Source organism: Embiotoca jacksoni, unplaced genomic scaffold (assembly GCF_022577435.1).
Source record: "Embiotoca jacksoni isolate LCO1_2020_lvr unplaced genomic scaffold, fEmbJac1.0.p SCAF_1, whole genome shotgun sequence".
Lineage (NCBI taxonomy): Eukaryota > Metazoa > Chordata > Actinopteri > Embiotocidae > Embiotoca > Embiotoca jacksoni.
This window is the reverse complement of record NW_027185229.1, coordinates 9,843,465-9,869,439: the sequence shown is the minus strand read 5'-3', so window position 1 is coordinate 9,869,439 and position 25,975 is coordinate 9,843,465. Positions and strand designations below refer to the sequence as shown.

At 43.8% G+C, this 25,975-nt stretch overlaps 2 protein-coding genes across 2 annotated transcripts; one reads left to right on the top strand and one right to left on the bottom strand.

Annotated features, from left to right (window-relative positions):
- Window positions 1-1,063: 1,063 nt before the first annotated feature.
- myh7ba (myosin, heavy chain 7B, cardiac muscle, beta a) lies at window positions 1,064-14,427 on the top strand. The gene is made up of 38 exons (XM_069157274.1): window positions 1,064-1,085; window positions 2,070-2,093; window positions 2,178-2,270; window positions 2,369-2,432; window positions 2,510-2,608; window positions 2,694-2,797; window positions 2,885-3,023; window positions 3,099-3,217; window positions 3,513-3,662; window positions 3,944-4,114; window positions 4,201-4,380; window positions 4,484-4,616; window positions 4,709-4,785; window positions 5,163-5,250; window positions 5,337-5,454; window positions 5,544-5,667; window positions 6,315-6,451; window positions 8,431-8,686; window positions 8,788-9,030; window positions 9,213-9,389; window positions 9,506-9,651; window positions 9,750-9,840; window positions 9,918-10,307; window positions 10,407-10,533; window positions 10,627-10,745; window positions 10,845-11,041; window positions 11,131-11,314; window positions 11,524-11,689; window positions 11,781-11,905; window positions 11,992-12,107; window positions 12,204-12,396; window positions 12,492-12,695; window positions 12,889-13,014; window positions 13,188-13,358; window positions 13,484-13,588; window positions 13,677-13,772; window positions 13,960-14,094; window positions 14,338-14,427. Exons 3-38 carry the CDS (start codon window positions 2,217-2,219, stop codon window positions 14,347-14,349), a joined length of 5,136 nt encoding a protein of 1,711 aa, XP_069013375.1. The 5' UTR covers window positions 1,064-1,085; window positions 2,070-2,093; window positions 2,178-2,216; the 3' UTR covers window positions 14,350-14,427.
- Window positions 14,428-14,507: 80 nt separating this feature from the next.
- On the bottom strand, window positions 14,508-25,825 carry trpc4apa (transient receptor potential cation channel, subfamily C, member 4 associated protein a). The gene is made up of 18 exons (XM_069157146.1): window positions 25,665-25,825; window positions 23,735-23,863; window positions 23,497-23,613; window positions 23,290-23,347; window positions 23,119-23,174; window positions 22,810-22,938; window positions 21,890-22,091; window positions 21,622-21,807; window positions 21,385-21,527; window positions 21,160-21,291; window positions 20,989-21,047; window positions 20,709-20,894; window positions 20,463-20,553; window positions 20,205-20,345; window positions 19,967-20,078; window positions 19,408-19,520; window positions 19,000-19,206; window positions 14,508-17,367 (listed from the first exon to the last, which is right to left on the bottom strand). The coding sequence occupies exons 1-18, from the start codon at window positions 25,788-25,790 to the stop codon at window positions 17,230-17,232; spliced, it is 2,325 nt and encodes a 774-aa protein (XP_069013247.1). The 5' UTR covers window positions 25,791-25,825; the 3' UTR covers window positions 14,508-17,229.
- Between the last annotated feature and the right edge of the window lie 150 nt (window positions 25,826-25,975).

Below are 25,975 nucleotides of genomic sequence, written 5' to 3'. Positions count from 1 at the left end.
ACAAATAATGACTCTCAATTTGCCAAAATATGTATGAATAATATCATTTTATTGGAGATAATTCTGATGAAAATAAATTCAACATCACCTGGTGACTGGGTTTATTCATGTTGTTGTTTTTTTTAAATTCAATTAAATTTAAAATTTGTTTCTATTTTATTGTAAACCGTTTTTTGAAATTTTGTAATCTAAAATTCATGTTCAAATATAAGAAATGTATATAAAACACTGACATTTTTTTTTTTAAATGATTTTGGGAAGTTTTGCAGTTTCCCAAAACCCTTTCTCTTAATCCTCACCCCTCTGCTGTACTGTTAGGTAAGAAGCGAGCTTGGGTCTCGGATGAAAAAGAGGCTTACATTGAGATTGAGATCAAGGAGCTCAGCGGTGACAAAATCATTGTTGAGACTAAAGATGGGAGGGTAAGTGTTCGTCCCTCTATAGAAACTATTGGCACTTCATCTTAACAGTTCAACATATGTACAAGATCACCTCTTCATGTCTGCCTGCCCATCACTGTAGACCCTGACAGTGAAGGACTGTGACATCCAGCAGATGAATCCTCCTAAGTATGACATGATCGAAGACATGGCCATGCTGACACATCTCAACGAGGCCTCTGTGCTTTACAACCTGCGCCGACGCTACGCTGCCTGGATGATCTATGTGAGTATCCCATTATGGAGAGATTCCCTTCTCCCATGTTTCCTTAACAGGCACGATTATTGACATTAGATTACACAGTTCAACTGTGAGTATCAGGATGGTTTTAGGTATGGGGCATCACTCAGAGTTCAGCCCTCCTGTTTCCTCAGACCTACTCCGGCCTCTTCTGTGTGACGGTGAATCCGTACAAATGGCTGCCTGTCTACACAGCTCCTGTGGTCGCTGCCTACAAAGGCAAGCGGCGCTCTGAGGCCCCGCCACACATCTACTCCATCGCAGACAATACCTACAATGACATGCTGCGCAGTGAGTGCACACACACAATTAATAGCAATGTACAGTAGACACAAGCACACAAAATATGAACATATATTTATTTTGTCTTCTACAGATCGGGAGAACCAGTCCATGCTCATCACGTAAGTAGCAACGGCTTCAAATTAACATATTTTTTGTCTTGTTTCAGAAACACAGCTTGTAGCAGCCATGTAACATACATAGACTATATATAAAAGGGTAGGCTCTCCAAACACAACCACTTTAAAGATTTTATATTTTTGCTCCAACTTTTTGACTCTGACTGGAATTTGTTCTTCAATTTTTTTTTTTTATCTTTTTTTTCTCTATTGTAACATGCAGTGTACTTTTATGTTTTGTGACCAGTTTTTACTGTATCTGTTCTATGTACACTTTGTTATTTTTTACACTCCTATAGCGGAGAATCCGGTGCTGGCAAAACTGTCAACACGAAACGTGTCATTCAGTATTTTGCCATTGTAGCAGCTCTTGGGGAAACACCTGCCAAAAAAGGAGTAAGGCTGATGTGGCAACCCATATTTTTCTTTCCCACCTCCCGTTTTCAAGCTTTTTCTTTTTTGCTGTTTTTTCTTTTTCTTTTTTCATTTTTTCTTTTTTTTGCTCCCAGGAATCCTTCAGTGTATTCCCTTAAACCATATCCATACATTTTCCTCACTGTCAAAATGGTGAATGTGAGAAGTGATTACATTCATGTCTGAGTCTTTACCCTCGTGTGTTGTGTGGCCATTTCCAGCCGCTCCACTCTGCTTTCTTATTGGTTTTTAATGTTTTTTTCCCTTTTCCTCTCCCAATGTCCTTTTTACGACTCAAAATTGTAATTTTCCATCATTTTTCCCTATACATTGATTTTAGCCTTTTGACTTTTCTTTGTTGTTTGATGCCCATTTTTCCTCCCCCTTTTCCCCCTTGCGTTCACCACACTTCACATAAAACAAGGTGACCATTGTTGTTGTTTTTTACCACAGCTTTAACAAGCAGTTTCTAATTTTCCAGCCAGTCATGGTGTTCCCCTTTGATTGTCAAAGCATTATTCCGTCCTGGTTTATATGATATGAAACTCATACGCTTCTCACCTTCTTTTACAGCAAGGTCCTGCCACTAAAACCGGGGTGAGTTTAACAGCGATCAAACATAAATTGAAAATTGTAAAGAATATTGTGACAAGGCCTAATTTAATTTTTGTCCCCTCCCAGGGGACTCTGGAGGATCAGATCATTGAGGCAAACCCTGCCATGGAGGCGTTTGGTAATGCCAAAACTCTAAGGAATGACAACTCATCCCGATTTGTAAGTACCTAGAAAATTGCTTGTGTCTTCACAACACAATGTAGAGATTAAAACAGGTTGGATATTCTTGGTTGGTTATTCTGATCTTTCTTCTGTAGGGCAAGTTCATCAGGATCCACTTCGGACCCACTGGCAAACTGGCATCGGCTGATATTGATATATGTGAGTAAACAGAAACGTGCTGTCTTTTAACGCCACGCATTTCTCATTGTGTCCAACACAAACACGCTGTCCTTCAGATCTTCTTGAAAAATCCAGAGTAATATTTCAGCAGCCCGGTGAGAGGAGCTACCACATCTACTACCAGATCATGTCGCAGAAGAAACCTGAGCTCTTAGGTCAGTCAGTCCGCTTTACACATTTATCTCGATGTTGATTATCGCTGAAGAACTGCGACATGATGATGTAAAACTTTTGTTCCAGACATGCTGCTCGTGTCCTCCAACCCGTACGACTACCACTTCTGCTCTCAGGGAGTTACCACTGTGGAGAACCTGGATGATGCACAGGAGCTGATGGCCACTGATGTAAGAGCTTTCGTCTTTTCCGCACTCAGAATAAAGACATGGAGAGAATTTGGCACATTGAGGATATTTTGTTTTGCCCCTCCACAGCATGCCATGGACATCCTGGGCTTCCTCCCCGACGAGAAGTATGGCTGCTATAAAATAGTTGGAGCCATCATGCACTTTGGCAACATGAAATTCAAGCAAAAGCAGCGTGAAGAGCAGGCAGAGGCTGACGGCACCGAAAGTAAGAACCAGTAGTAGAGTTATGACACATTTAGACGAGAATTTGTCTTTCACTCTTTCTTTCTCTGGTGGTCAGGTGCAGACAAGGCCTCATTCCTGATGGGAGTCAGTTCAGCTGACCTCATCAAGGGCCTCCTCCACCCAAGGGTGAAGGTGGGGAACGAGTATGTGGTGAAGGGACAGAATGTGGAACAGGTGAGAAGGTACCACGTCTGCTGTCTGTGTCTTCGTTTAATTGTTTCAGATTACATAATCCGACACCATTCACACATCAATCAATGTGTATTGTTAAATTATGAGAGGCATTTTACTGAGTTCAGTTTGACTTCTCTCTGCTGGACGACCAGTGTGCTGAAGGCTGATGGCTCCTTAATCCTCAATCTATTGATGCGCTAGAATCTGGTATCTAAGCAACAGAAGCTATCCACATGAATGACAGTTGCATCCCTTCTTGTGTGTATGCTGGTGTATTTGTGTGTGGGTGCTGAAGGTTACCTATGCCGTCGGCGCACTGGCCAAAGCCACATATGACCGCATGTTCAAATGGCTCGTGGGACGCATCAACCGAACCCTGTACACCTCGCTGCCTCGCCAGTACTTCATAGGAGTCCTGGACATCGCTGGCTTTGAGATCTTTGATGTAAGTTGATCTATGCTGCAATTATCTTTTTAATTATAATCAGTACATTTGTCTTTTTTTTTTTTTTTTTTTTTTTAGAAAGAAATCTATCACTAGTTTTACGTTTCCATGGTCACATATTGGATTAATTTCCACAGGTGCTCTGCTAGTATTTCATCCTCTCTCTCACTGTGACTGATTAGCAACACTGCAGGATGAATCTCCTTAACATATCCTCATAGTTTTCATGCGGTTTACTTCTCGAACGCTCCCTCTGAACACCTGCTCTGTTTTCATCGCAGCTCAACAGCTTCGAGCAGCTGTGCATCAACTTCACAAACGAGAAACTGCAACAGTTTTTCAACCACCATATGTTCATCCTGGAGCAGGAGGAGTACAAGAAAGAGGGCATTGAGTGGACCTTCATCGACTTTGGGCTCGACCTTCAAGCTTGCATTGATCTCATAGAAAAGGTAAACGCAGTTCTGTGGTCTTATTATTACCTATTACTAATTGTTAGGGAGTTTTTATAAAGACTAAGTCGTTTCTTTTCCTACAGCCGCTGGGCATCATGTCAATCCTCGAAGAGGAGTGCATGTTCCCAAAAGCCACCGACAGCAGCTTTAAAGCCAAGATGTATGATAATCACATTGGCAAGTCGGCTAATTTCCAAAAACCACGTCCGGACAAGAAGCGCAAGTACGAGGCTCATTTTGAGCTGGTGCACTACGCAGGAGTGGTAAGTGTGATCTCACCGAAGCGCAATCTTACATTAAATCTTATATGGAATTCACTGAATGTTTATTAATTTCGTTGACACTGCTGGGTTTTTCTTGTTACAGGTACCATACACTATTTTTGGCTGGTTAGATAAAAACAAAGACCCACTGAACGAGACGGTGGCGGCATGTTTCCGAAAGTCCTCAAACAAGCTGCTTGCTTGTTTGTATGAGAATTACATCGGCTCGGACTCAGGTACAGGAAGTGGGATTCAGAAAGAGGACTATAGAATAAATAATGGATGTTTTAAGGGGGTCAAATTAATTACTCCTCTGGTTCTCTCACAGCATCCGACCCCAAAACTGGTGGCAAGGAAAAGAGGAAGAAGGCCGCCTCATTCCAGACTGTGTCTCAGCTTCACAAGGTGAGACTGACACCAGGGGGCTAGTAAAAAAAAAAAAGAAGAAAGAAGCATGTTAGATATGAAAGTGAATTTATGATGAATAAAAATTGTCAGCACTTTGGATTTTGTGAGAATTTGTGGTCATCAGTGGACAGCCGGGACGGAGGCAGTTAAGACTTGCAGTGATGTTTAGGGCAATGATCACATGAACATCACTTTAAGTCTGTGCTGGCTCCTCTCCCCTTTACGTCAAGGATTTCACATGTTAGCAACACAAAATCCTGCACAACAAAATGGTTTATATGACAGTTATGTCCACTGAATGATGTTTTTTTGTTTTTTTTCTTAATTCACTATTTTTATTTATCTCGAGTTGTGGTGTTTCTTTCTTCCTGCAGGAAAACCTGAATAAACTGATGACAAACCTGCGCTCCACCCAGCCTCACTTTGTTCGCTGCATCATTCCCAACGAGACCAAGACTCCAGGTAACACCCAGCAAAATCATCACGTATCACCAGGGGCTAAAAAAAACATGGACTGTAGGCTCACGTTTGAAACCCTTTCTGCACAGGAATCATGGATTCATTCCTGGTGCTGCACCAGCTGCGCTGCAACGGTGTGCTGGAGGGCATCAGGATCTGCAGGAAGGGCTTCCCCAACCGCATCCTCTACGCCGAGTTCAAACAGCGGTAAGACAAACGCACACATTGCCATCTGATCACTTTTGGAGTATTATGGTTTTAACATTGACGAACACTCATTTTATTAATTCGTTCAGTTACCGCATCCTGAATCCACATGCCATCCCAGACGATAAGTTTGTGGACAGCAGGAAAGCTGCGGAGAAGCTACTGGCTTCGTTGGATGTCGACCACAACCAGTACAGATTTGGACACACAAAGGTGAGCAGTGGTGGAATGCAACTAAGTACATTTACTCAAACACTGTACCTGCCCAATTTAAAGGTACTTCTATTAGACTACCTTTCATGCCTCTACTGCATGTTACTAGTTGCTTTGTACATAAATACAAAATATATAATGTATTTTTAGAGATTAAATATCAGAGAAAATAAATTAATAAATTAGAACAATTTGTTTAACTATGACATACTACATTAAAACGTTTTGACAGTAATGCATCAGAATGAATTATCCAATAATACTAGAGTAACAGTCAGGGGCAATTTTATTGAATGACTTTCTATGTTTAACAGTTTAAATACATTTAGCCGATACACTTCTGTAGTTATGTTTAAGTACAATTTTAAATGCAAGCCTTTTGTTTGTCATGAATTATATTTATTTATTTTTGTGGAATTTCTACCTCTTAAAATTGTGCAGGTGTGGCAAAATAATATTTCAGCATGCCATATAATTTACACATTGTTTTGTATTTACTTTAATAATTAATTATTATCCATACAAAAAAAAATCTCAGTGATCCATATTGTGTCTGTGATTTTATTAATTTGTGATATGTTTTGATTTAAAAAGGAAAATGAACTGCCGATTTATTGTTTGTTACTTTTCTTTTCGGCTTCACGAAGGTGTTCTTCAAAGCGGGGCTGCTGGGTCACCTCGAGGAGCTGAGGGACGAGCGCCTGGCCAAAGCCCTGACGCTGCTGCAGGCTGTGTCTCGTGGCAAAATCATGAGGATGGAACTGCACAACATGATGAGTAAAAGGTAAAAAAACAAAAAACAGACTGAAGTGACTTTAACGTTTGTCGACAGTCAGTGTTTTCATAGCGACGAAAGGATATCAAAAGTATTCTTGGGCACAGGAAAGTCTTTGAGCTCTACTTCAGAGGAAGGTGAAGACGCCAGTACAATCGAATGAAAGAGCTCCGACACCAGTTGCTCCTCTGAACAGGTTTAATAACAACACGCTCAGCCGCGAGCCTTCTTGTGACACACTATACCTTAGGGTTCACTCCCTTGCTTAATTATGTGTGGCATGCAAGGGCACTGTTATCAGCGTGTGTGAGGCGTGTGCTTGTCCATCTATGGTTATCAGGCATGTGTGGCCCTGCTGTTAATAAGGGCCCCATCTCTCTCTTTCTCTCTTTTTCTCTCTCTCTTTCTCTCCCTCTCTCTCTCTCTCTCTCTCTCTGGCCATTCTCTCCCTCCGCTCTCTCTGAATTAAACAATGCGGACGGTGTCCTCAGAGTCAGGTGGCAACATGTGTCAAGTGGCAGCTGCTCGGGCCCTCCCTAAAAATACAACCCCCGGCCCCCTCCCTGGATGCCCGATGGCCCCTGGCCCCTTTTGTCCACGGCGCCTGTACTTCTAAGTGAGTGCATTGATGGGATATGTGGCGGGTGACAGAGGACAGAGGGATTTAGTTTCTAAATAAACACAAACGCTCACCTTTGAGAGGCAGCCGGCATGGAGTCATGTCAAGAATTCAATCAGCCCCATCACCCACCCTCTTTCAGTCACCTCCCACCCCGGCGTGTGCACGCTCGCCTCTAAACACTGACGGGAAGACCTTGACCAATCTGCTCTGGGTCCATATTTAGGGCTGTGAGACACCATCCTGCTGAGACTAAATCAATCTAGTAACCCTGTTTGCCAACCGTCATGAAACATCAAAGCAGCACTAGGTGTATGATTTCATGTGGCATCCCTCTGTGTATGATTAGATACAAGGGAGTGGGTAGTGGCAGGATTAGTGCCAAAAATCAAGCTCCAAGGAGAAGTCACCAAATAAATAAAGGGGGAAGTCCGGGATAAATCTTGACCTACTTGCTCTGAACTTCACTGGTTTGAAGTTTAAAGCTTTGACACGATCTTCAACAGAATGCAAATTTCAACATGATTAGTGGATGTCGTTACAATATCTACTCACTAGGATTTGGTCAAGTTTGAATTTGTAACACTATTAGCTATTTTAAAATTTGTTCAATACCTTTACAGTGGTCCTTGAAAGTTTGTGAACCTTTTGCTATTTTTCTATATATGTGCACAAGTATGACCTAAAACATCGTTTCAGTTATTGCTGTACAAGAGGGTCACACCAGTTACTGAAAACACACACTTCACATTCTTTTGCCACACACAGACATGTAACATTGGATCATTTCCCTCAATAAATAAATAGCCAAGTATAATATTTTTATCACATTTGTTTAATTAGTCTCTTTTTATCTACTTTTTTAGGACTTCTGTCATATTTATGCAGAAATATAGAATATTGTAACAGGTTTATCAATTTCAAGCACCACTGTCGCTCACTATTTTATTGAACTATTACTTTTTTTCAACTGTTGATCCGCTAGCTATCTTAATGATTTATTTAATACCTTTAGCTAGTTCAAATGTATCATTAGAAGTGTAGATTCTTTCCAGCAATCTATTTTGTGCCACTTATCATCTCTGTCTCATTTGTTAACTACTTTTCAAGCACTCTCAATCCTAAAATGTGGCTGTACTGCAGCCGACTCAATAAGTGGATATATATTTGTAAATCAAATACATTGAATCAAATTAGTTTAGCTACTCAACAGTCTTTTCACATGACTCCTGGTAACTGCAGAGGTAACTGGAGTCCAAGTATCCCTCACTGGCTGGGACTGGTCTCTAGAACATTTTAGATATGTTTTTAATCTGACAAGAGAAATATTTAGATCTTCCATTCTCTCTTTTTATTTCATTGTTCTCAGGGAGGCTCTGATGATCATCCAGTGGAACATCAGGGCCTTTAACGCTGTCAAGCACTGGCCCTGGATGAAGCTCTTCTTCAAACTAAAGCCTCTACTGAGGAGCGCTGCTACCGAGAAAGAGCTGGCTTCTCTAAAGGAGGAGCTGGCAAAGCTGAAGGAGGCTCTGGAAAAATCTGAGGTCAAGCGAAAAGAGCTGGAGGAGCGGCAGGTCAGCCTGATCCAAGAGAAGAATGACCTCTCTCTCCAGCTGCAAGCAGTACGTGTTACTCCGGATGTACAGTATTCACACATTCAGCCTTTACAGATACTGTAGCAGAGCTCTGATGCACTGAACACATCACTCTTCATCTCCCGTAGGAGCAGGACAATCTGGCAGATGCTGAGGACCGCTGTGACCTGCTCATCAAAACCAAGATCCAGCTGGAGGCCAAAGTCAAGGAAATCATGGAGAGGCTGGAGGACGAGGAGGAGATGAGCGCCAATGTGCTCGCTAAGAAGCGCAAGCTGGAAGACGAGTGTGCCGAACTGAAGAAAGACATAGATGATCTGGAGATCACCCTGGCCAAGATTGAAAAGGAGAAACATGCCACTGAGAACAAGGTGAGCTAACTGGAAAAGGAGAGCAGTAAGTTTCCTTCAGAGGGTGCTAAGAAGTCACAGAAAGACCAACAGCAAAATTCAATGGATGTTTTTACGTGCTGGGAAAAAGAAAGAAATAGACGTGTTCTTTTTTTCCGTCATTGCCCGAGCGTTAAATTGATTTCCACCCTTCTTGTTTGCAGGTGAAAAACCTGATTGAGGAAATGGCTGCTCTGGATGAAACCATACTGAAGCTGACCAAGGAGAAGAAGGCTCTTCAGGAGGCTCACCAGCAGACTCTGGATGACCTACAGGCAGAGGAAGACAAAGTCAACACTCTGACCAAAGCCAAGGCCAAGCTGGAACAACAAGTAGATGATGTAAGTTTGACATTAATCAGAGGAAAATAATGTACTGTAACGTCATTTAGTCTATGGTTGTTGAAACATTATATAAATAACTGGTAACACTCTCCAATGTTCCTGCAATGAATCAGCTGGAGGGCTCTTTGGAACAAGAGAAAAAGCTGCGTATGGACTTGGAACGGGTCAAACGTAAGCTGGAGGGAGATCTGAAACTCTCCTTGGAGTCGGTAATGGACCTGGAGAACGACAAGCGCCAACTTGAAGAAAAGCTGAAAAAGTGAGAGTTTTGTCATATATTTACAGATAAACATAATGTTTCCTTTAAAATTATTGAAAAGTGATCATTAAAAATGATTACCAAATATTTTCTTCCAGGAAAGACTTTGAAATGAATGAGATGAGCTCAAGGATCGAAGACGAGCAAGCCTTGGTCAATCAGCTTCAGAAGAAGATAAAGGAGCTGCAGGTGAAATAGTCTCTAAACCACGAATGGAGCAATTATGAACCATCGTGACAAAATAACTGACTCTTGCTGTCCTCCAGGCTCGTACAGAGGAGCTGGAGGAGGAGCTGGAGGCCGACAGGGCCTGCAGAGCTAAAGTGGAGAAGCAGCGTGGTGATGTGTCTCGTGAGCTGGAGGAACTGAGCGAGCGCCTGGAGGAGGCCGGCGGGGCCACTACAGCCCAGATTGAGATCAACAAGAAGAGAGAGGCAGATTTTTTGAAGCTCCGGCGAGACCTGGAGGAAGCCATGCTGCACCATGAGGTCACGACGGCAGCTTTACGGAAGAAGCACGCCGACAGCGTCGCCGGGCTGAGCGAACAGATCGACAGCCTGCAGAGAGTCAAGCAGAAGCTGGAGAAGGAGCTGAGCGAGGCCAAGATGGAGGCTGACGACCTGGCCTCCACTGTGGAGCTGCTCTCCAAGGGAAAGGTAGGTAGATCAATAAGAAACACGCCGAGAGACTTAAAGTAGTAACGGACCAAACTAGATCAGTGCCTCAAAAGATTTAAGTTTCCATCTTGTCTGCAGGCCACTTTGGAGAAAATGTGTCGTCTCTACGAAGATCAAATGAGCGAGGCTAAAGCCAAGGTGGAGGAGCTCCAGAGGCAGCTCAATGAAACCAACACACACGGGGCCCGTGCTCGGGCTGAGAGCGGTAAGGGACTTTAATTGAATCAGAAATCTTGCACAGATTTCACAGAATTGTAAGAACCGCATAGACCTGCTTTGCCTCCTCGTCCACTTGTAGCCGAGCTGGCCAGGAAGCTCGAAGAGCGGGAAGCCATGGTGTCCCAGCTGCAGCGCACCAAGAACTCCTTCAGCCAGAATGTGGAGGAGCTGAAGAAACAGCTCGAGGAGGAGACTAAGGTCAGCTACATAACAATGCACCAGATGCTCAGTCAGCAGACAATCAGAGCTCCTCCAGCTGAACGAACTGCTCTCTACCACCATGACTGATCTCTTCAGGCCAAGAACGCCCTGGCCCATGCGCTGCAGTCGTCTCGACACGACTGCGATCTTCTGAGAGAGCAGTACGATGAAGAGCAGGAAGCCAAAGCGGAGCTGCAGAGAGCTCTGTCCAAGGCCAACGCTGAGGTGGCTCAGTGGAGGACCAAGTATGAAACGGACGCCATCCAGAGAACCGAGGAGCTGGAGGAAGCCAAGTGAGTGAGATGTGTTTAACTTACAGAATCAAATGATGCAGAATAATTATTTGGAGGAATGACTGTCAAATTTGTTTGATTCTGATCAGGAAGAAGTTGGTGACGCGTCTGCAGGAGGCCGAAGAGACGGTCGAAGCTTCCAATGCCAAGTGCTCCTCCCTGGAGAAGACGAAGCATCGGCTCCAGACGGAGATCGAGGACCTGGTCATTGATGTGGAGCGGGCCAATGCTGCAGCTGCTGCCCTGGACAAAAAGCAACGAAACTTTGACAAGGTGAAGGAGCCCACATGTAGAAAAGTCATGTGTTCCTGATGGCAGCTACTACAGAGGATTGTTTTTGCTTTCTTTAGGTGCTATTTAAGTGATTACCAATGAAGTGTAGGATTGGGCACCTGTGCAATTCACTCAGGACTTCCAGTTTCAGTCTACTCGAGAGGCTCGGCTATTCAAAAGCTGAAAATAAGTTTCGCTGTCTCCTCCAGGTGCTGGCTGAGTGGAGGCAGAAGTACGAAGAGTGCCAGTCTGAGCTGGAGACGTCTCAAAGAGAGTCTCGAGGCCTGAGCACAGAGCTCTTCAAACTGAAGAACTCCTACGAGGAGGCCCTGGATCATCTGGAGACCATCAAGAGGGAGAACAAGAACCTCCAAGGTACAGCTGTTGGATGGTTACATTAAATGGAACGCTGCTTTTCCCTTGATGAACTGTGAAATGAATCCCTTCTCTATCTCTGCTCCTTCAGAGGAGATTGCTGACCTCTCGGATCAAATCAGCCAGGGAACGAAGACCATTCACGAGCTGGAGAAGATGAAGAAGGGCCTGGACATTGAGAAAAGTGAGATTCACGCCGCACTAGAGGAAGCTGAAGTAAGCAGTTTGCTGCGTTTTCTCACTCCCTGCTTTGTGTGGTCAGTGGTGACTGAGGACAATCACGTTGAATCTGTCTGTCTCAGGGCACTCTGGAATATGAGGAGAGCAGAAGTCTCAGAATCCAGCTGGAGCTTAACCAGATCAAAGCCGATGTAGACAGGAAGCTGGCAGAGAAGGATGAGGAGATCGACAACCTTCGGTGAGTTTTATAGAAAATTGTGTCCCAATAACTGCATCACATACATCATCGCTATCCTGCTAAAACGTCTATTCAAAACCTTATCAACTTCTTCAGCCGGAACCACCAGAGAACACTGGAGTCCGTGCAGGCCACTTTGGATGCAGAGGCCAAGTCTCGCAACGAGGCAGTGCGCCTGAGGAAGAAGATGGAAGGCGACCTGAATGAGATGGAGGTGCAGCTGAACCATGCCAACAGGCAGGCCTCGGAGTCCCAGAAACTCCTGAGAAACCTTCAGGTCCAGATCAAGGTGAGTCCGGACCGCAGCCGGCCGGTGAGCTCACCTGAGGCGCACGTGCATCAGCTCAGTAGAATCTCCTACCTGAACTTGATCTGTGACTCCAGGACATTCAGCTCGAGCTGGATGGGACGATCCACCAGAATGAAGAGCTGAAGGAGCAGGTGGCTGTGACGGAGCGCCGGAACAACCTGCTCGCAGCTGAGGTGGAGGAGCTCAGGGCCCTGCTGGAGCAGAACGACCGTGCACGCAAGCTGGCGGAGCACGAGCTGCTCGAGGCCACCGAAAGAGTCAACCTGTTGCACTCCCAGGTGGGAAGACGAAACCTAACCTACTTTCAGTAGCTGGGAATTCAAAATGTAATGGAAATTGTATGTACTCTTGTTTCAACCGCTCTGATTATCGGTGCGTGGTTCCATGCTAGTAGTTTTAGAAATGAAAGAATCCAAGATAAACTGACAGTCAAATCTCAGAAGGAGTTCTAAGGTGACTCTGTGTCTCCAGAACACCGGGCTGATCAACCAGAAGAAGAAGCTTGAGAGTGATCTGTCCATGCTGTCGAATGAGGTGGATGATGCTGTGCAGGAGTGCCACAACGCAGAGGAGAAGGCCAAAAAGGCCATCACTGATGTAAGATCCTCAATAAACAAAATATAAAAGGGCAAGAGTTCGAAACATCAAGTTACCAGACACTTTATCTACCTGTTTAAACCACAAGATGCCTCAAAATGAGTTCTGCCTGGTTCCAGTCCACTTAGAGATTCGTTAATGCTGATTCAGAACAGATTCTTTTGTATTTTTAGGCAGCCGTGATGGCAGAGGAGTTGATGAAGGAGCAGGACACCAGCGCACATCTTGAGAGGATGAAGAAGAACATGGAGCAGACCATAAAGGACCTGCAGATGCGTCTGGACGAGGCCGAGCAGATCGCCCTCAAGGGCGGCAAGAAGCAAGTCCAGAAGCTGGAGGCCAGAGTAAGAACCGAGACTGATTCTACCAACTGTTTATACCGTCCCTTCTCCACCTGCTGCTCCTCGTTTTAGAACTACGTTTGCTATTTGCACTGAGCAGACTGATCACGTACGTTTCTCACTGCCAGGTCAAAGACCTGGAAAATGAAATGGAATCTGAGCAAAAGAAGAGCCAGGAGTATCAGAAGGTGGTACGCAAGTATGAGAGGAGAATCAAAGAGCTCTCCTACCAGGTAAAAACCCCCATTGTGTTTGCACATAGAGCATACCGGGGTGTGCAACCGGAGACTTGGATAAGAGTTCCCTGTGCTGTGTGCGCAGGCTGAGGAAGACCAGAAGAACCTGGTCCGCCTGCAGGACCTCATCGACAAGCTGCAGGCCAAAGTGAAGAGTTACAAGAGGCAGGCTGACGAGGCGGTGAGTCCACTCGACTTTATTTAGACTCGGTGTGTTCCCAGTGAAAAGTGATCATCTTACTCATATTCAAGTGATGTAGGATGTATAGGTGGAGTTCTGTAGTGTACAAATCTAAAGAGCCTCCGCAGTCCACATAAACCGCCATCAAACAGATTCTTGAGTTCGCTGAAGAGTTTTGTCTGTGCAGGAGGATCAGGCGAACACCAACCTCTCCAAGTACAGGAAGATCCAGCATGAGCTTGACGACGCAGAGGAGAGGGTGGACATGGCCGAGTCGCAGGTCAACAAGCTCCGGGTCCGCACCCGCGACCACAGCAGCAAGGTTGGTAAACAGTCCACAATGCAATTCATATTATGCAGAACTGAACTGCATGACCTTTGGAAGAGTTTATTAAAATTAGCCAGCAGGCGTCACAGGAGGAACTAAATTTAGAAGAGACGGGATGTAATCCTCCATTAAAGATGGACCCACATAGCCGTCTCATGTGATCTCCAGTGTGGTTATGAGTAATTCTGACACTGTGTATGTTGTTGCTAATAAACATCCTTGTCCCGTGCATTTCAGCTTGCTGAGTGATGTGGTGAGGAAGAAAGCTGCAGTCAGACCCATCAGTCAGCCAGCTGCAACAGCTGTGTGCGACGACGACCCGCCCAAATAAAGAGTTTTAAACCTTCACATATGACTTGTTTTTTTTTCAGTGTGATTGATGCCATAAAGATATCCAATTCAACAAAGACAGTCTAAAGAAGAATTTATTATATCATTATTTTTGACAAACAGCTGTTAAATAAGGAAAATGAAGTCAAATATTAGCATTAGAGGAGGAGCATGAGGGTGAAAGTTGGTTACAGGAGTGGTTATAGTAGAGAGTTAAACTGAAACGTAAATCTTTTCTCTGAAAGTTAGGGTTAGACAGAGATCAAGACTGAAGAGTAAAGATAAAAGATATACGGGCCGTTTCCTCAAATGATTCGAGAATTTACACCACATGATCCACTGCCAGCATCTCTTCAATCTTCTTTGCAACAAACACTACAAATGCTGTCAATCCCGGTGAGCCGAGATACAATCACATTTGACCAGAGAAAGCACCACACGGTCAAGAATCTTACACGTGTGTTTAGGACCGGCTTTCAAATGTGTTTAATGATGTCCTCATCATGCTAAAATGTTACATAAATCTGTTATGTTACATGAAGTCAAAATAGCAGGGGTCTAAAATAAAAAGTCAAAAAGTGGGTTATATTATGCAGCATGTTCTTGGCCAGTAGGAGAACGTTTCACCATTTTCTATACAAACTAAGGAATGAAATCTAAGGCCTACTAGGAGCGTCACACCACATACAGCAGAAACTGTCGAGAAGCAGTTCTCTTGTGCATCATACAGAGGGGTCACTCTCTCAGAAATTCAGATCACAAAGCTACAGAAGTGGTTAAGAGATTGTTTATACAGTCGCTCCGAAGAGCTCACGACATTCATGCTATCACACCAATAGCCTCTCCGACTTCCACCACGATGACTGAAGAGTGACAAAGACACAATCAGCACTAAAGAACACGACTGCAGAAGTATCCCGTGGCGGATGACGTGTTTTCAAGACACCATTGCAAACTTTCTTGGGCATCCAACAAAAGAAACGGAGACTTTGTAAAGAGAAGCATTTGTTAAGTGTACTTGTGTCAACTTCACTGCAAAGCAACAAAAAAAAATAAAAAAATGATGTAATTTAAAGTATATGCACACCGATCAAGAGATTTAAGACATGCTGAATGAAAGCCAGAAAACAAGAAGACATTTCTAGTTAATCAGCTCCAAAGCAAATAAAAGGCTTCAGAAGGACGTATCTGTTTGCATCCCAAGGCGGCATAGCACAAGTTAACGCACGGCGTCAGGGGCCCAACTGTAGAAATGCCCTTATACATTCACATGAACATGTATTATGACATGCTAGGAGTAAATCTATACACTAAAAGTGGCTTGATCTGTCCGGTGTCAGGAGAAAAGATGAGGTAGCTGATTTATTTGTACTAATCTCGAGTTCAGTCCGTTTAATTTTGATAACCTGTTCGGCTCTGCATCTTCCGTTTCTACAAAACGGCAGCACGTTCAGGCGGTGGACATCAGCGACACGGCCGCACTCACTGCTTCTCCATCGGACCTAAAGATCAAGTCGTGCCATGCAAAAAGAGCCACCGACGACAAAGATGGTCATTCTCAGCTCGTAGCCAAAGATTTTTTGCCAGATATCAAAAGAAAAGTGGCAGACTGTTCAATCCACTGCTGATGATGTTGAGCTTGAAGGTCACAGAAAACAAACTTAGTGCGGGCTGGAACAAAAAGTCTTAACTTAACACTAACACCTGCATAGTTTATTCTCTTCCCAAAGCATCTCTCACAATATGGATACAAAGTCTGGTACAGAATGAAGATGGTTTTAAATGAACAAATGTGTTAAAATATAATAAACAATAAAAACACTTTGTCTGTGCAATGTTTTATTCTACAGTTTAACCAAACCTAAAAGCCATTGTTTTTAACAAGACAACAAGAAATGAACAAAAACGACCTGGAAAGAAGACGAGTCCCCGGGGCGAAGAGTGTGACGCCACAACAGAACGGATGGTTTTGGGTGACAGGAACTCTGTGATATGTGAAACATAACAGCAGGCCCTCAAGCTACCTAAATGTGCCGAGGAGAGCCAGAAAGCACCAATCCACAATAGCCACCGATTAAAACAGACCCAGAGACAGGTTAACTAAAAAAATGCTCTGTAGAGAAGACCCCTGCAAAAAAAAAAAAAAAACCTCCCAACGTGACGAGTTTCTCCCCACAGATCAGGCAGCGGAGAGGCTTGGAGTCGACGGAGAGCGTGAAGGTAGTGCGAGAGTGAGGCTGGTGACTCCTGACAGCCCTGTGACATACCATGGACCTGCACATCTGGGTGAAAGTTCAACCTGTGGTCATTTCCAAACCAAGTCAATGTGAAAAGATTATTTTTTTTTTCTAACATATAATTTGTTGAATCATACATACTTTTTTTTTTTTTTTTTTTTCATAGAATTTTGTATAGGTTATAAAAAGGCTCTATTTGAATTTCACCTAAAGCAAACAACCAATGCAGGTGCCATTTTGTCAAGGTCCCTTAACTGTCTGTTATACCGTGTGGCCAATCTGGGGAGGGCATACAGGTTTTCCTCCTCTTCCTTGCAAAAAGAGGATGGTAACTTAGTGAGGGGGCGACAGCCAGGCAAATTCCCTATCGGCTCACGTTTGTGATGACAGCCTCCATGCGAAGGTACAGACAGCAAACAGGTGAGTGTTTACATCCAGAACGTAGTCACAAAGTGCCTGGATGGCTCAGCTCAGAGGAGTCATCACCAGCTTTAGGTGTCCGTGCTCCCTGCGACCTTCTGCCCCGTCCCGTCCCGGGCGCACCGAGTGCACACACTGGAGGTCAATCTTCCAGCAGGTCTCTGTCCAGATCCATGAAGGGCTCGTCGATGTAGCTCGCTATGGCACACAGAGAAGTCCTGTCTGAGCCCAGCAGCACTGACACCGTCTCCTTCCAGTAGCTGAAGGGGATACAGGAGCTCTGAGAGCAGAGAGAAACAGGAGAGCAGTGAGAGCGACAACACTTTTCCAGATTGCCGTTTTATGCGAGTGAGAGACTGAGATATTATACAGGTCTGGATGCTCAACAGAGAAATCGGCTTGGCTGAGCTGCACTCCTGGATGTCTCCTGGATCAGCAGTGAGCGTCCGTGACAGGAATCAACCTTGTGCTTACCTGCGCCAAACAACAGTGTAATGATTTTGGGTTACCTGTAAATCTTATGATACGTCGTTCTGATGATATTCTTTTTGCCACTTGGGGGCAGCAGAACAAGCAAAAACACAATAATGACCTCACCTTTTAAAGTTGTTATGGCTGACATTGAGTCCAGCGTTTACTCATCCAGCAGACACTCAACTCCCTCTTAGTGAATGTGGGTCATATGTTCACTCTCCTGTTGGCTCTGTTTGGGTCCTGTTCATCCCCCCCGAGGGAAATATCCAGCTCTTTAGCTGCTAAATGCTGCACCGTGTTAATAAGCTGGACACAAACTTCATCCGTCATCCGTTTGGTGCCGAGCAGGTAGTGTGAAGTTTAACGGTGACCCCTCACCGACACAGCTGGAAAACAATACCGATTTCATTTTGGCGTCCGTGTTAATGAACGAAGAGCATCCACGCTGCCCGCCGACACGCGTCTCAGCTGCGTCCGACGCCTCGCGTCATTTATGAAACCGACCCGACGCCTATTTTTGAGGCTAAAATATACAAGGGAACGATCCGTGATCACATTTCTACTGTGTAATCAGAGCAGAAACACAGTGCAGGCTCCAATTATATCACGACGGTACTCCACCAGCTGAGGATTTCTTCGCTGCACTCTCTCTCTCTCTCTCGGTATCTCTCCTCTGTGTCGGTGTGAGTAGTATATATTTATGGCATAATACAACATTAATAAACCAAAAGTCAACGGCCCTTTTCCACATGAAGATCCTGGGAAAGAACTCCCAGCTGGAAACAGTTTTGCCAGGACAAAGTCTGGGAACTACAAACATCAAGAAGTGAGTTCCCGTCTGCTTTCTCTCGAGAGGCAAAATTATTGGGAATATTGGAAGAAATAAGGAAAATGTGAATTAGATTGGATCATTTGTTGAGTCTCCACTGGCCTTAAACAGTTGCTTCTGACCGCAGCACTTCAACAATAACGTTAGAGGAGAGAAAGGATATTTCTGAGGTATAAATATATCCAAGGTACCAAAATCTGCTTCCTTCGGTGGAAAAGGAGGTACATTAATTTGAGCTTCTGCATGAAGAGGGTGTGTGACATACAACCGTCTACATCTTTCCCAAAATGCCTGACAAAGTCTTTAAGAACACAACTTGCATGCATTTTTACCATCATCTGTGTCTTAGGCTTTTTTCCCCCACTTGAGCCCGTGCAGTCTAAACCAGTCGTGTTTCAGCCCTGTCACTGTGCGACTGCTGTGACACAGCACTTTAAAGTCTTGTTTTTCTAAGCGTGCCAGAAAAGCCACTGGACAAAAAAAAAAAAAAAAACGGTAGATACTGAGAGGACTCTCACTTGCTGCCTGTGACACAGCTGGATAAGACTTTGAAATGAAAATATTCACTGCTGCTTCAACTGTGTGCAGAAAAGAGTGACCGCTACTCACATTCTCCAGACAGGTGCTGTCTTTGTCCTTGTTGAGGTAGTGGCGCTGCCAGAAGCGCAGCAGGTTGTGGAAGTTGTTGAGCAGGCACCCCGGGTACTTCTCAGCGTACTCCTTCTCCCGCAGCGCGTTGAGGTAGAAGGGCAGTTTAGCCTTTCTTCTGGCCAGCATCAAGATCACCAAACTGGTGTTTAAACAGCTCACGTTCTCCTGCAGGAAAAAGAGACGGGAATGATGCGGCAAGATTTCAGTGCTGAAAGAGTTTGCATCACAACTGGAAGTCAGTTAAAATGCTAACCGTATCTGACGATAAGTCAACTTTACCGTGATAAAGTCTTGATAAAAATAAGATAGTCTTGACATGTGTGAGTTTCTCTGAAAATATTTGATGAAGTGAAAATAAAAGCAGACCTGTGTGAGTGTCTGCACGTTGATGATGTTGATCAGTCGGAAGAGGAAGGACAGCCTGTTCTCAACTCTGGCCATGTACGACAGCAAGCAGCACTCTGAAAGTACCTCCACCACTGAGGGGAAAAAAAACACACAACGCAGAGGTCATTCAAAAAAGAAAAAACAAACAAACAGCTAATAGCACTTGCTACAGGTTTTTCTGTACAGTTCGGGTTTGTTTCAGAGTGGACTTCAAACAGAAACTACTGAAGGAAGTAGGACCTTACGTGTCACACATTCATGCAGGTGTGACCTGACACTACACGACACCTCGCATGCAGTTTGTGAATTTACATGGTCACTTCTGGAGGAGTGTTTAATCAGTGCTTTGCACAAATCACAGTATTTTTCATGATGTCAGCAACCATTGTTTTGAAGTGTGCTTTAACCAAATAAAAGTCACAAACATGTAAACAAACATCTGAACACCCAAATCGTACTGGTGAAAAATGATCTCGGTATTTTAACCCTTTCATGATCTAACAGAAACTCATAAAGGAAGGTTTCCATTCCCGTTTACCTTTGACGTCTTCAGTCTGGCTCTCAAAGCGGTCCAATGACAGGACGATGCAGCGCACCAGCATGTTCGAGTCCACCAGAGAGCTGTTGATCTGCGTCAGGAAAGTCTGAAACTAAACAAAGAGAAATCAAACTAGATCTCTAGCCACAATTAGGAAATGGCTGTACATTTGTTTGTTTTAGGCATATTTTATAGTATACAAGACATTTTTATATGAAAAAATACAATACAATTCTACCTTCTCCGGAGTGTTGACATATTTGTTGAATCTTTTGAAGGCATCAATGTTGAACTTCATGAGCTCTCCAAGCAGGTCAAAGTAGCTCTGAAGGACATCTCGAGATGTACAACCGCTGTCTATGATGCAGAACAGGATGTGCTGTCGAGGGATGGAAGCAGAGAGCGAGCACTCATTCATTCAAGTCAAAATCAAGGAAAGTTCTGAACAACGTGGATCCCTTTAATAGGGCATGAGAAAAACGATCTGTAGTTTTACCTCGAGTAGTCCCCTCTTCAGGAGGAACATTTGGTCTGCATAGGATGTGGCTCCTCTCAGAAAACTTTCCACTGCCCTCGCTTGCCAGAATCTATAAATACACACGTAACAAAAGTAATCGGCAAAGAAACAAAACTACACGAGCAACCTTTGTAAAACAAAATAGCAGCGACTCCAACATGGAGCAACAACACGTTTGGGGTCTTAAAGAGGGCCGACACTTAATAATACCAACATGATGCTGACCTGAAAGACGAGTCGGGAGGCTCCCTCTTCATGACGGTGAGGAGGCGCGTGAGGAGCCCCTTCTTCCCATCACACACCAGACTTCTGTCTGTGTTGACCAGAGCTTCCACTTCTGGGATGTTAGCCTTCATGGATATGGCACTCAGTTCATTCAGCTCCTGACTATTCAGGAGGAGATACTTGTTCCTGAAAGACAACATATTGAAAAAAAAATAAAATATGAACGACAAACCCTAAAGCAAAAGTCCGATCGAAAGTCACTGATTTAAGGGTCACTTACTCATGGTGATCACTGAAACTCTGAAGCAGCCGCAGGAACTGGATTTTAAAGGATATTTCCTGCAGGATGAGGGAAAAAAAGTGTGTAGATGGTTATTGTTCAAATTTAAAAGATTTCATTCAATTGTCCTAAGACAGCTGCTTGATAGACTATTGGGTTAAAAGTTCATACTGGACTACAGTCGCAGTTCTCGTTCTGGCCGTGCACCACATGATTTGAAGCGGTGTATTTCCTCCAGATGAGCTTGTCAAACAGGTTATTGAGACCCGGGATGAGGCGGAACTCAGCCAGCATCTTGTGAACCTGTGAGGAGGCACAGTCCAGGGGTGAAAAACACAGTTTCACTCTGCTTCGATCCAACACGTCAGCTGTACTCAAAAGGAGAGAAGGAAGTACCTGGTTCCTCTGGCGGCCCATAAGAAGTACACACAGCACATACAGCACTTCCACTTTATACATGATCTCATGGACAATCTTCATGGACTGAGGCAGTCGATGTCTCAGAGGGCTGGTGGCCAGAGAACTCTCATCTGATGACTCTGAAGGTGAGAAACAAAATGATTTGATCTCAATCAAAGCTCACAGGATTTAAGCAACACGTGGAAGCCGCATCACATGTGACCATCGCCTCACCTGTACTGCTTTGTTCAGCTTCCTCAGTAGCCATCTGCATGAGGGCGTCGAGCACCAGAGCATTATCCAGCCATGTGTACCAGTCCTCCAGCTCCTGCAGGAAGTTAGCGCCTGTGGCTTCAGATACCTTTCTAGTGGCCAGCTTACACAGCCGCTCGATGAAGCCAGGGATGTTCAGGAGCGTCACTGTTGGAAAACAGCATTTCATAGTTCAGTTGCTGATCTGTTCTTTTCCAATGGCACTAAATACGTTATGTAGACCACCTACCCTGGTTGACCTCTGCCCGTGAGGGGCTAGCATTGCGCTTCTGCTGGGCATTTTTGGCCAACAGGGTGTGCTTGTCATCATTTCCTACATCAGGTTCTGAGATGGTGACAGACAGGATGCGACAGAAGTTGGCCAGCTGTTGCTGGTCAAAGCTTTGCACCAGGCCTGATAGGTTGGGGATTCCCTCCAACTGGATCATCTCCTGAAAAATGAAAACAGGTGTACAGTTAACAGACGCAGACATAACGAAGCCACGCAGCATTTTCACAAGAAACAAGTTTTAAAATCAACCATAAGTGAAACTAATCTACTTTAATAGATTTATGGATAAACACTAAAGAATGATTTAAGAATAAAAAACAAAAAAATGTTGCAAATTGGTCTTTTTGTGTACAAAACCGGCAGCACACAACAATTGGCAAAATAATGAACTCATCGATTGTGGCCTTTATATATGTCCTTAGTGATACAACTAAAAATCACAAATAACTATGAATCTGAGTTTAGGAAAATGTTAAAAAAGAAAAAGCAAACAAGCTACAAGAGTTTTGCTGTTCGCCGAGCAATCTGGTGAATAAATTCTGTTTCACAATACAGAGGGGAGAGATCGTAAGATGCATTTTAAAATATAAAAGAACATCATGATCAAATCCGAGGGCAGTAGGACACTAAAATTAAGGTATGACGGTAACATTAGGGACACATTAGCTATTTGAGGAGTTAGTACTTGGACAACAAAAGCAGCAGATACATGTACAATATGAAGGTATCAGCACCGTGAAGATTAAAATGTTATTATTTTCAGAAGAGATGTATTAAAACCTAATTTGACATATTTTTAGGAAATGAGTACAAAGACTTCTCATTTCTGAATAAAAAGTATTTACAAACTCAGGATTCACTCCGAGTTTAGCTCTGACCTTTTTTACTCCAAGAATATCTTCAATTAGCGTAGCAGTTTGTAGGAAGGTCTTCTTGTTTGTCATCAGGGTGAAGAGAAACAGAACAAAGTCATCCCTCGCTGCCAGGCTCTTTGTGACTCCCTCAGTCTGTGACGTGAAAGAAGAAAGTGTGCACGTTCATTAAGTCCTGCCAATTTTCATCAATAACTCAAACAGACAAACAGAAAGGCAAATGGTCCCAATTATACATGTGTGCTAAACTTGAGAGAAGGTACGATGCAACTCTGACATTTTCTGGTATGTAAAAAAATGTAATGGGATACTTACACATATACAACAGTTGTAGAGAACACTAAGGCAGTCTTTGACCAAGTCATCATTCACTGTTGCAAAGGAGGCGCAGATGTTAGTCTAATTCAAATCAATTCTCATCATGAATAAATTTGTTAACTTTGCAAAAAGATGACACGTGTACAGATGTGATGTCATCATACTTACTTTTGGGTTTTTTCTTCTGCATAGTTAGTGTGGGTCTCATCAAGATCTCCACAAGCAGCTTCAGGGAAACAGAAAAACGAGCAGTCAGTAATGTTTTTATTTCTCCGTTGTGGCGGTATAAGCTGTGCTACGCATGACAACGGATTCTCCAGAATAAATAAAACCTCCGTGTCCCCGAGCTTCAGTCTCTGGAAAAGTCAAACTTACATCGACTCCACCAAAGAGGTCAAAGGTGTGCGTGTTGGGGAAGGTGGATTCCTGAGCGGTCTTCCTGTCCTCTGTGACAAAGGACATGGCCTCCATGGACAGCTGGGATGATAATACCTGACAAAGAGCATTGATCACACGTCATTTCCACCATTCAGGACCCGCAGAGAGACGTTTAGCAACGAGTGGCTAAGACCTCACAGTCTCCCTGTTCGATGGACGCGTGCCGTGTGGCTACCTTAAGAAAGCTGTGGGCATGGGAGAGGTCACTGTTGGGATGGCTGCTCTCGTAGAGCTTCTGCAGCAGAGTCGGGATGCCATGCCACTTGGCACGTTTATCTCTCTCCTGTAGCAGGCCTCCTGGCAGCTATCACACATACACAGAAGCAACTTAAAACACTGCAACATACACATAGAAAAATGCAGTTATTTGTTTGAGCACATCAAAAAGGTTTTCGGACTTTATTATGGCCTCAGTGGCACATTTCAAGGAAAGCACAGTGCGAGTCACTGTGAACATATAACGTATCTATAAAACATATGCAGATATATGGTATAAATATTTAACAGTCTGACAAACCCCAGTCTCAGATCGTGGTTCTTTTCTTAAATTGTGTCTACATAGTTTAATACATAAAGAAGGCCCAAGGACCACGATATACTGTGAGCCATCTTTTAAATGACACCCGGCAGCCACGTCTCGACTTCATGTGATTAAATTATGCCACAATTGCTCAACCTTGCATGACTTTTCGTCAAAACAGAATCTCCTGACACTGTGCATTTACACTACACTAAAACTAACGGGGTGGGGTATTTTTTTCTGCAGGAAAAACATTTTGTAAAATTTTAATTTTATTTTCCTAAACAGGTGTTTAGCGCAATATCTAAAAAAAAAACCAAAACACCATAACCTCCTTCTAACAAAATATGTACCTCGAAAAACTAATTAGTACACTCAGATTTCATATTGTCTCTTCTTACTGCAGAAGCTGAAGACTCAAACACAAAATTCCTATAAATCAGGTATCAGAGGCAACCCACCCAAAACAAAACAAGAAGCTTCAGTGAGCTCGTTATCGTTGTAAGTTTAATAATTATAATATCGACATCTGTTGCAGCAGTAACCGAGGAGTTACCTCCTCTTCTATAAACCTTTCATGAATGACATGTGGCGTGTCAGCAGCACTGACCAGATGTAATGTGTGTTACCACAACTGTTTTTATAACAGTCTGTGAAAACGTGTTTTAGCAGGTAGGAAGGTAACAGAAACAAAAAAAATAAAACACGTGCAAAAGGAACACATGGGGTTTGTTTTTTTTAATCAGCACGGCAAATGAAAAGATGAGGTGCAAGAAGGTGAGACAGACGTCAGGTGACTCTTAATGTTTGCAAATACCGAGACAGGTGCGACGGTCACATGACGAGAATCAAAACAGCCAACGTGGACGTCGTTGTGGAGTCACACGAGCCCAACAAATATGTGGCTCAAAGTTACACGAATAGTGGAAACAAAAATAAACCAGCTCGCGTTAACTCGCTCAAACAGCTGTTGTGACGTCTCCATTTATGGAAACGTCAGTTATTGTGAGTGTGTCGTTACGTCATCACCTGAGTCGCTCAGCTCAGCGACCCGTTTGCTAATATGAGCAAATGTTACCTGCAGTTGATCAGGAGACAGAAACTCTCCTGAAACACAACTACCAGCTCTCCAGTGACCCCGACACTCCGATGAACAAAACAACAAACAAACAAAAAAAAAGCTCTGATGCGAAAAACTGTACTTCAAAGCGTTTTTTTTAAATAACGCAGAGTTAACCTGCCCTGTAATGCTAAGCTAACGTGGAAGCTAACAACAAAAGACCGACTTCCAGCGGAGCTTTGTTGAGACACTTAACGGAGTGAAAACGTTGTTTAGTTTGTCAGCGGGCAACTATTTGTCTCCAAAGACCAGTTGTGTCAATGGACATGAGATTCGTGTTTCGGAAACACCCCGTAATGTTTCAGCTAGTTGGTAAGCCCTAGCTGACAAGGGCCCGACTCCGTTGCCAGTTAAGTATCCGGGAAAACGTCTTCGTTCTCGGCTTCGTCCCCAGCGCAAGTCCCCGGTCTCCGTCGAGCAACTTTCGGACGTGTTCACGGTCGAAACATGCATCTTTTCTCTTACCTGCGTCCCTCGGCTGAAACCTTGGCCAGTAATTTTACCGGCCGTGAACTTTGTGACGATATTGCTGCTGCAATTTCTTCGTTTTCCTCCAGTACAAGGGGACTCGGACCCCAGAAGCGTCGCCATTATTTCTTCTTCCTGAACTGAAACTGTTCGGGCAGGAAGTGGAAGGCTTTGATGAATTATTGGAGGTAATTAGGCGGCATCTGCTGGCAGAGGAGCAGACTCCGCAATAATCAAGTAGCTTATATGGTTTTATTTATTTTTTTTAAATTTCTTATTTATTTATTTTTTTACTATAACATCCATTT

Coding starts and splice junctions, on each gene's coding strand:
- myh7ba (XM_069157274.1), top strand. CDS start 2,217: ATGGAGGCGTTTGGTAATGCCAAAACTCTAAGGAATGACAACTCATCC. Junction 8,687..8,787: donor TCTCTCTCCAGCTGCAAGCA/GTACGTGTTACT, acceptor CATCTCCCGTAG/GAGCAGGACAATCTGGCAGA. Junction 13,015..13,187: donor CCAAAAAGGCCATCACTGAT/GTAAGATCCTCA, acceptor TTGTATTTTTAG/GCAGCCGTGATGGCAGAGGA.
- trpc4apa (XM_069157146.1), bottom strand. CDS start 25,790: ATGGCGACGCTTCTGGGGTCCGAGTCCCCTTGTACTGGAGGAAAACGA. Junction 23,348..23,496: donor ACCTCTTTGGTGGAGTCGAT/GTAAGTTTGACT, acceptor GTTTCCCTGAAG/CTGCTTGTGGAGATCTTGAT. Junction 19,521..19,966: donor CCAGACTGAAGACGTCAAAG/GTAAACGGGAAT, acceptor TTTTCCCCTCAG/TGGTGGAGGTACTTTCAGAG.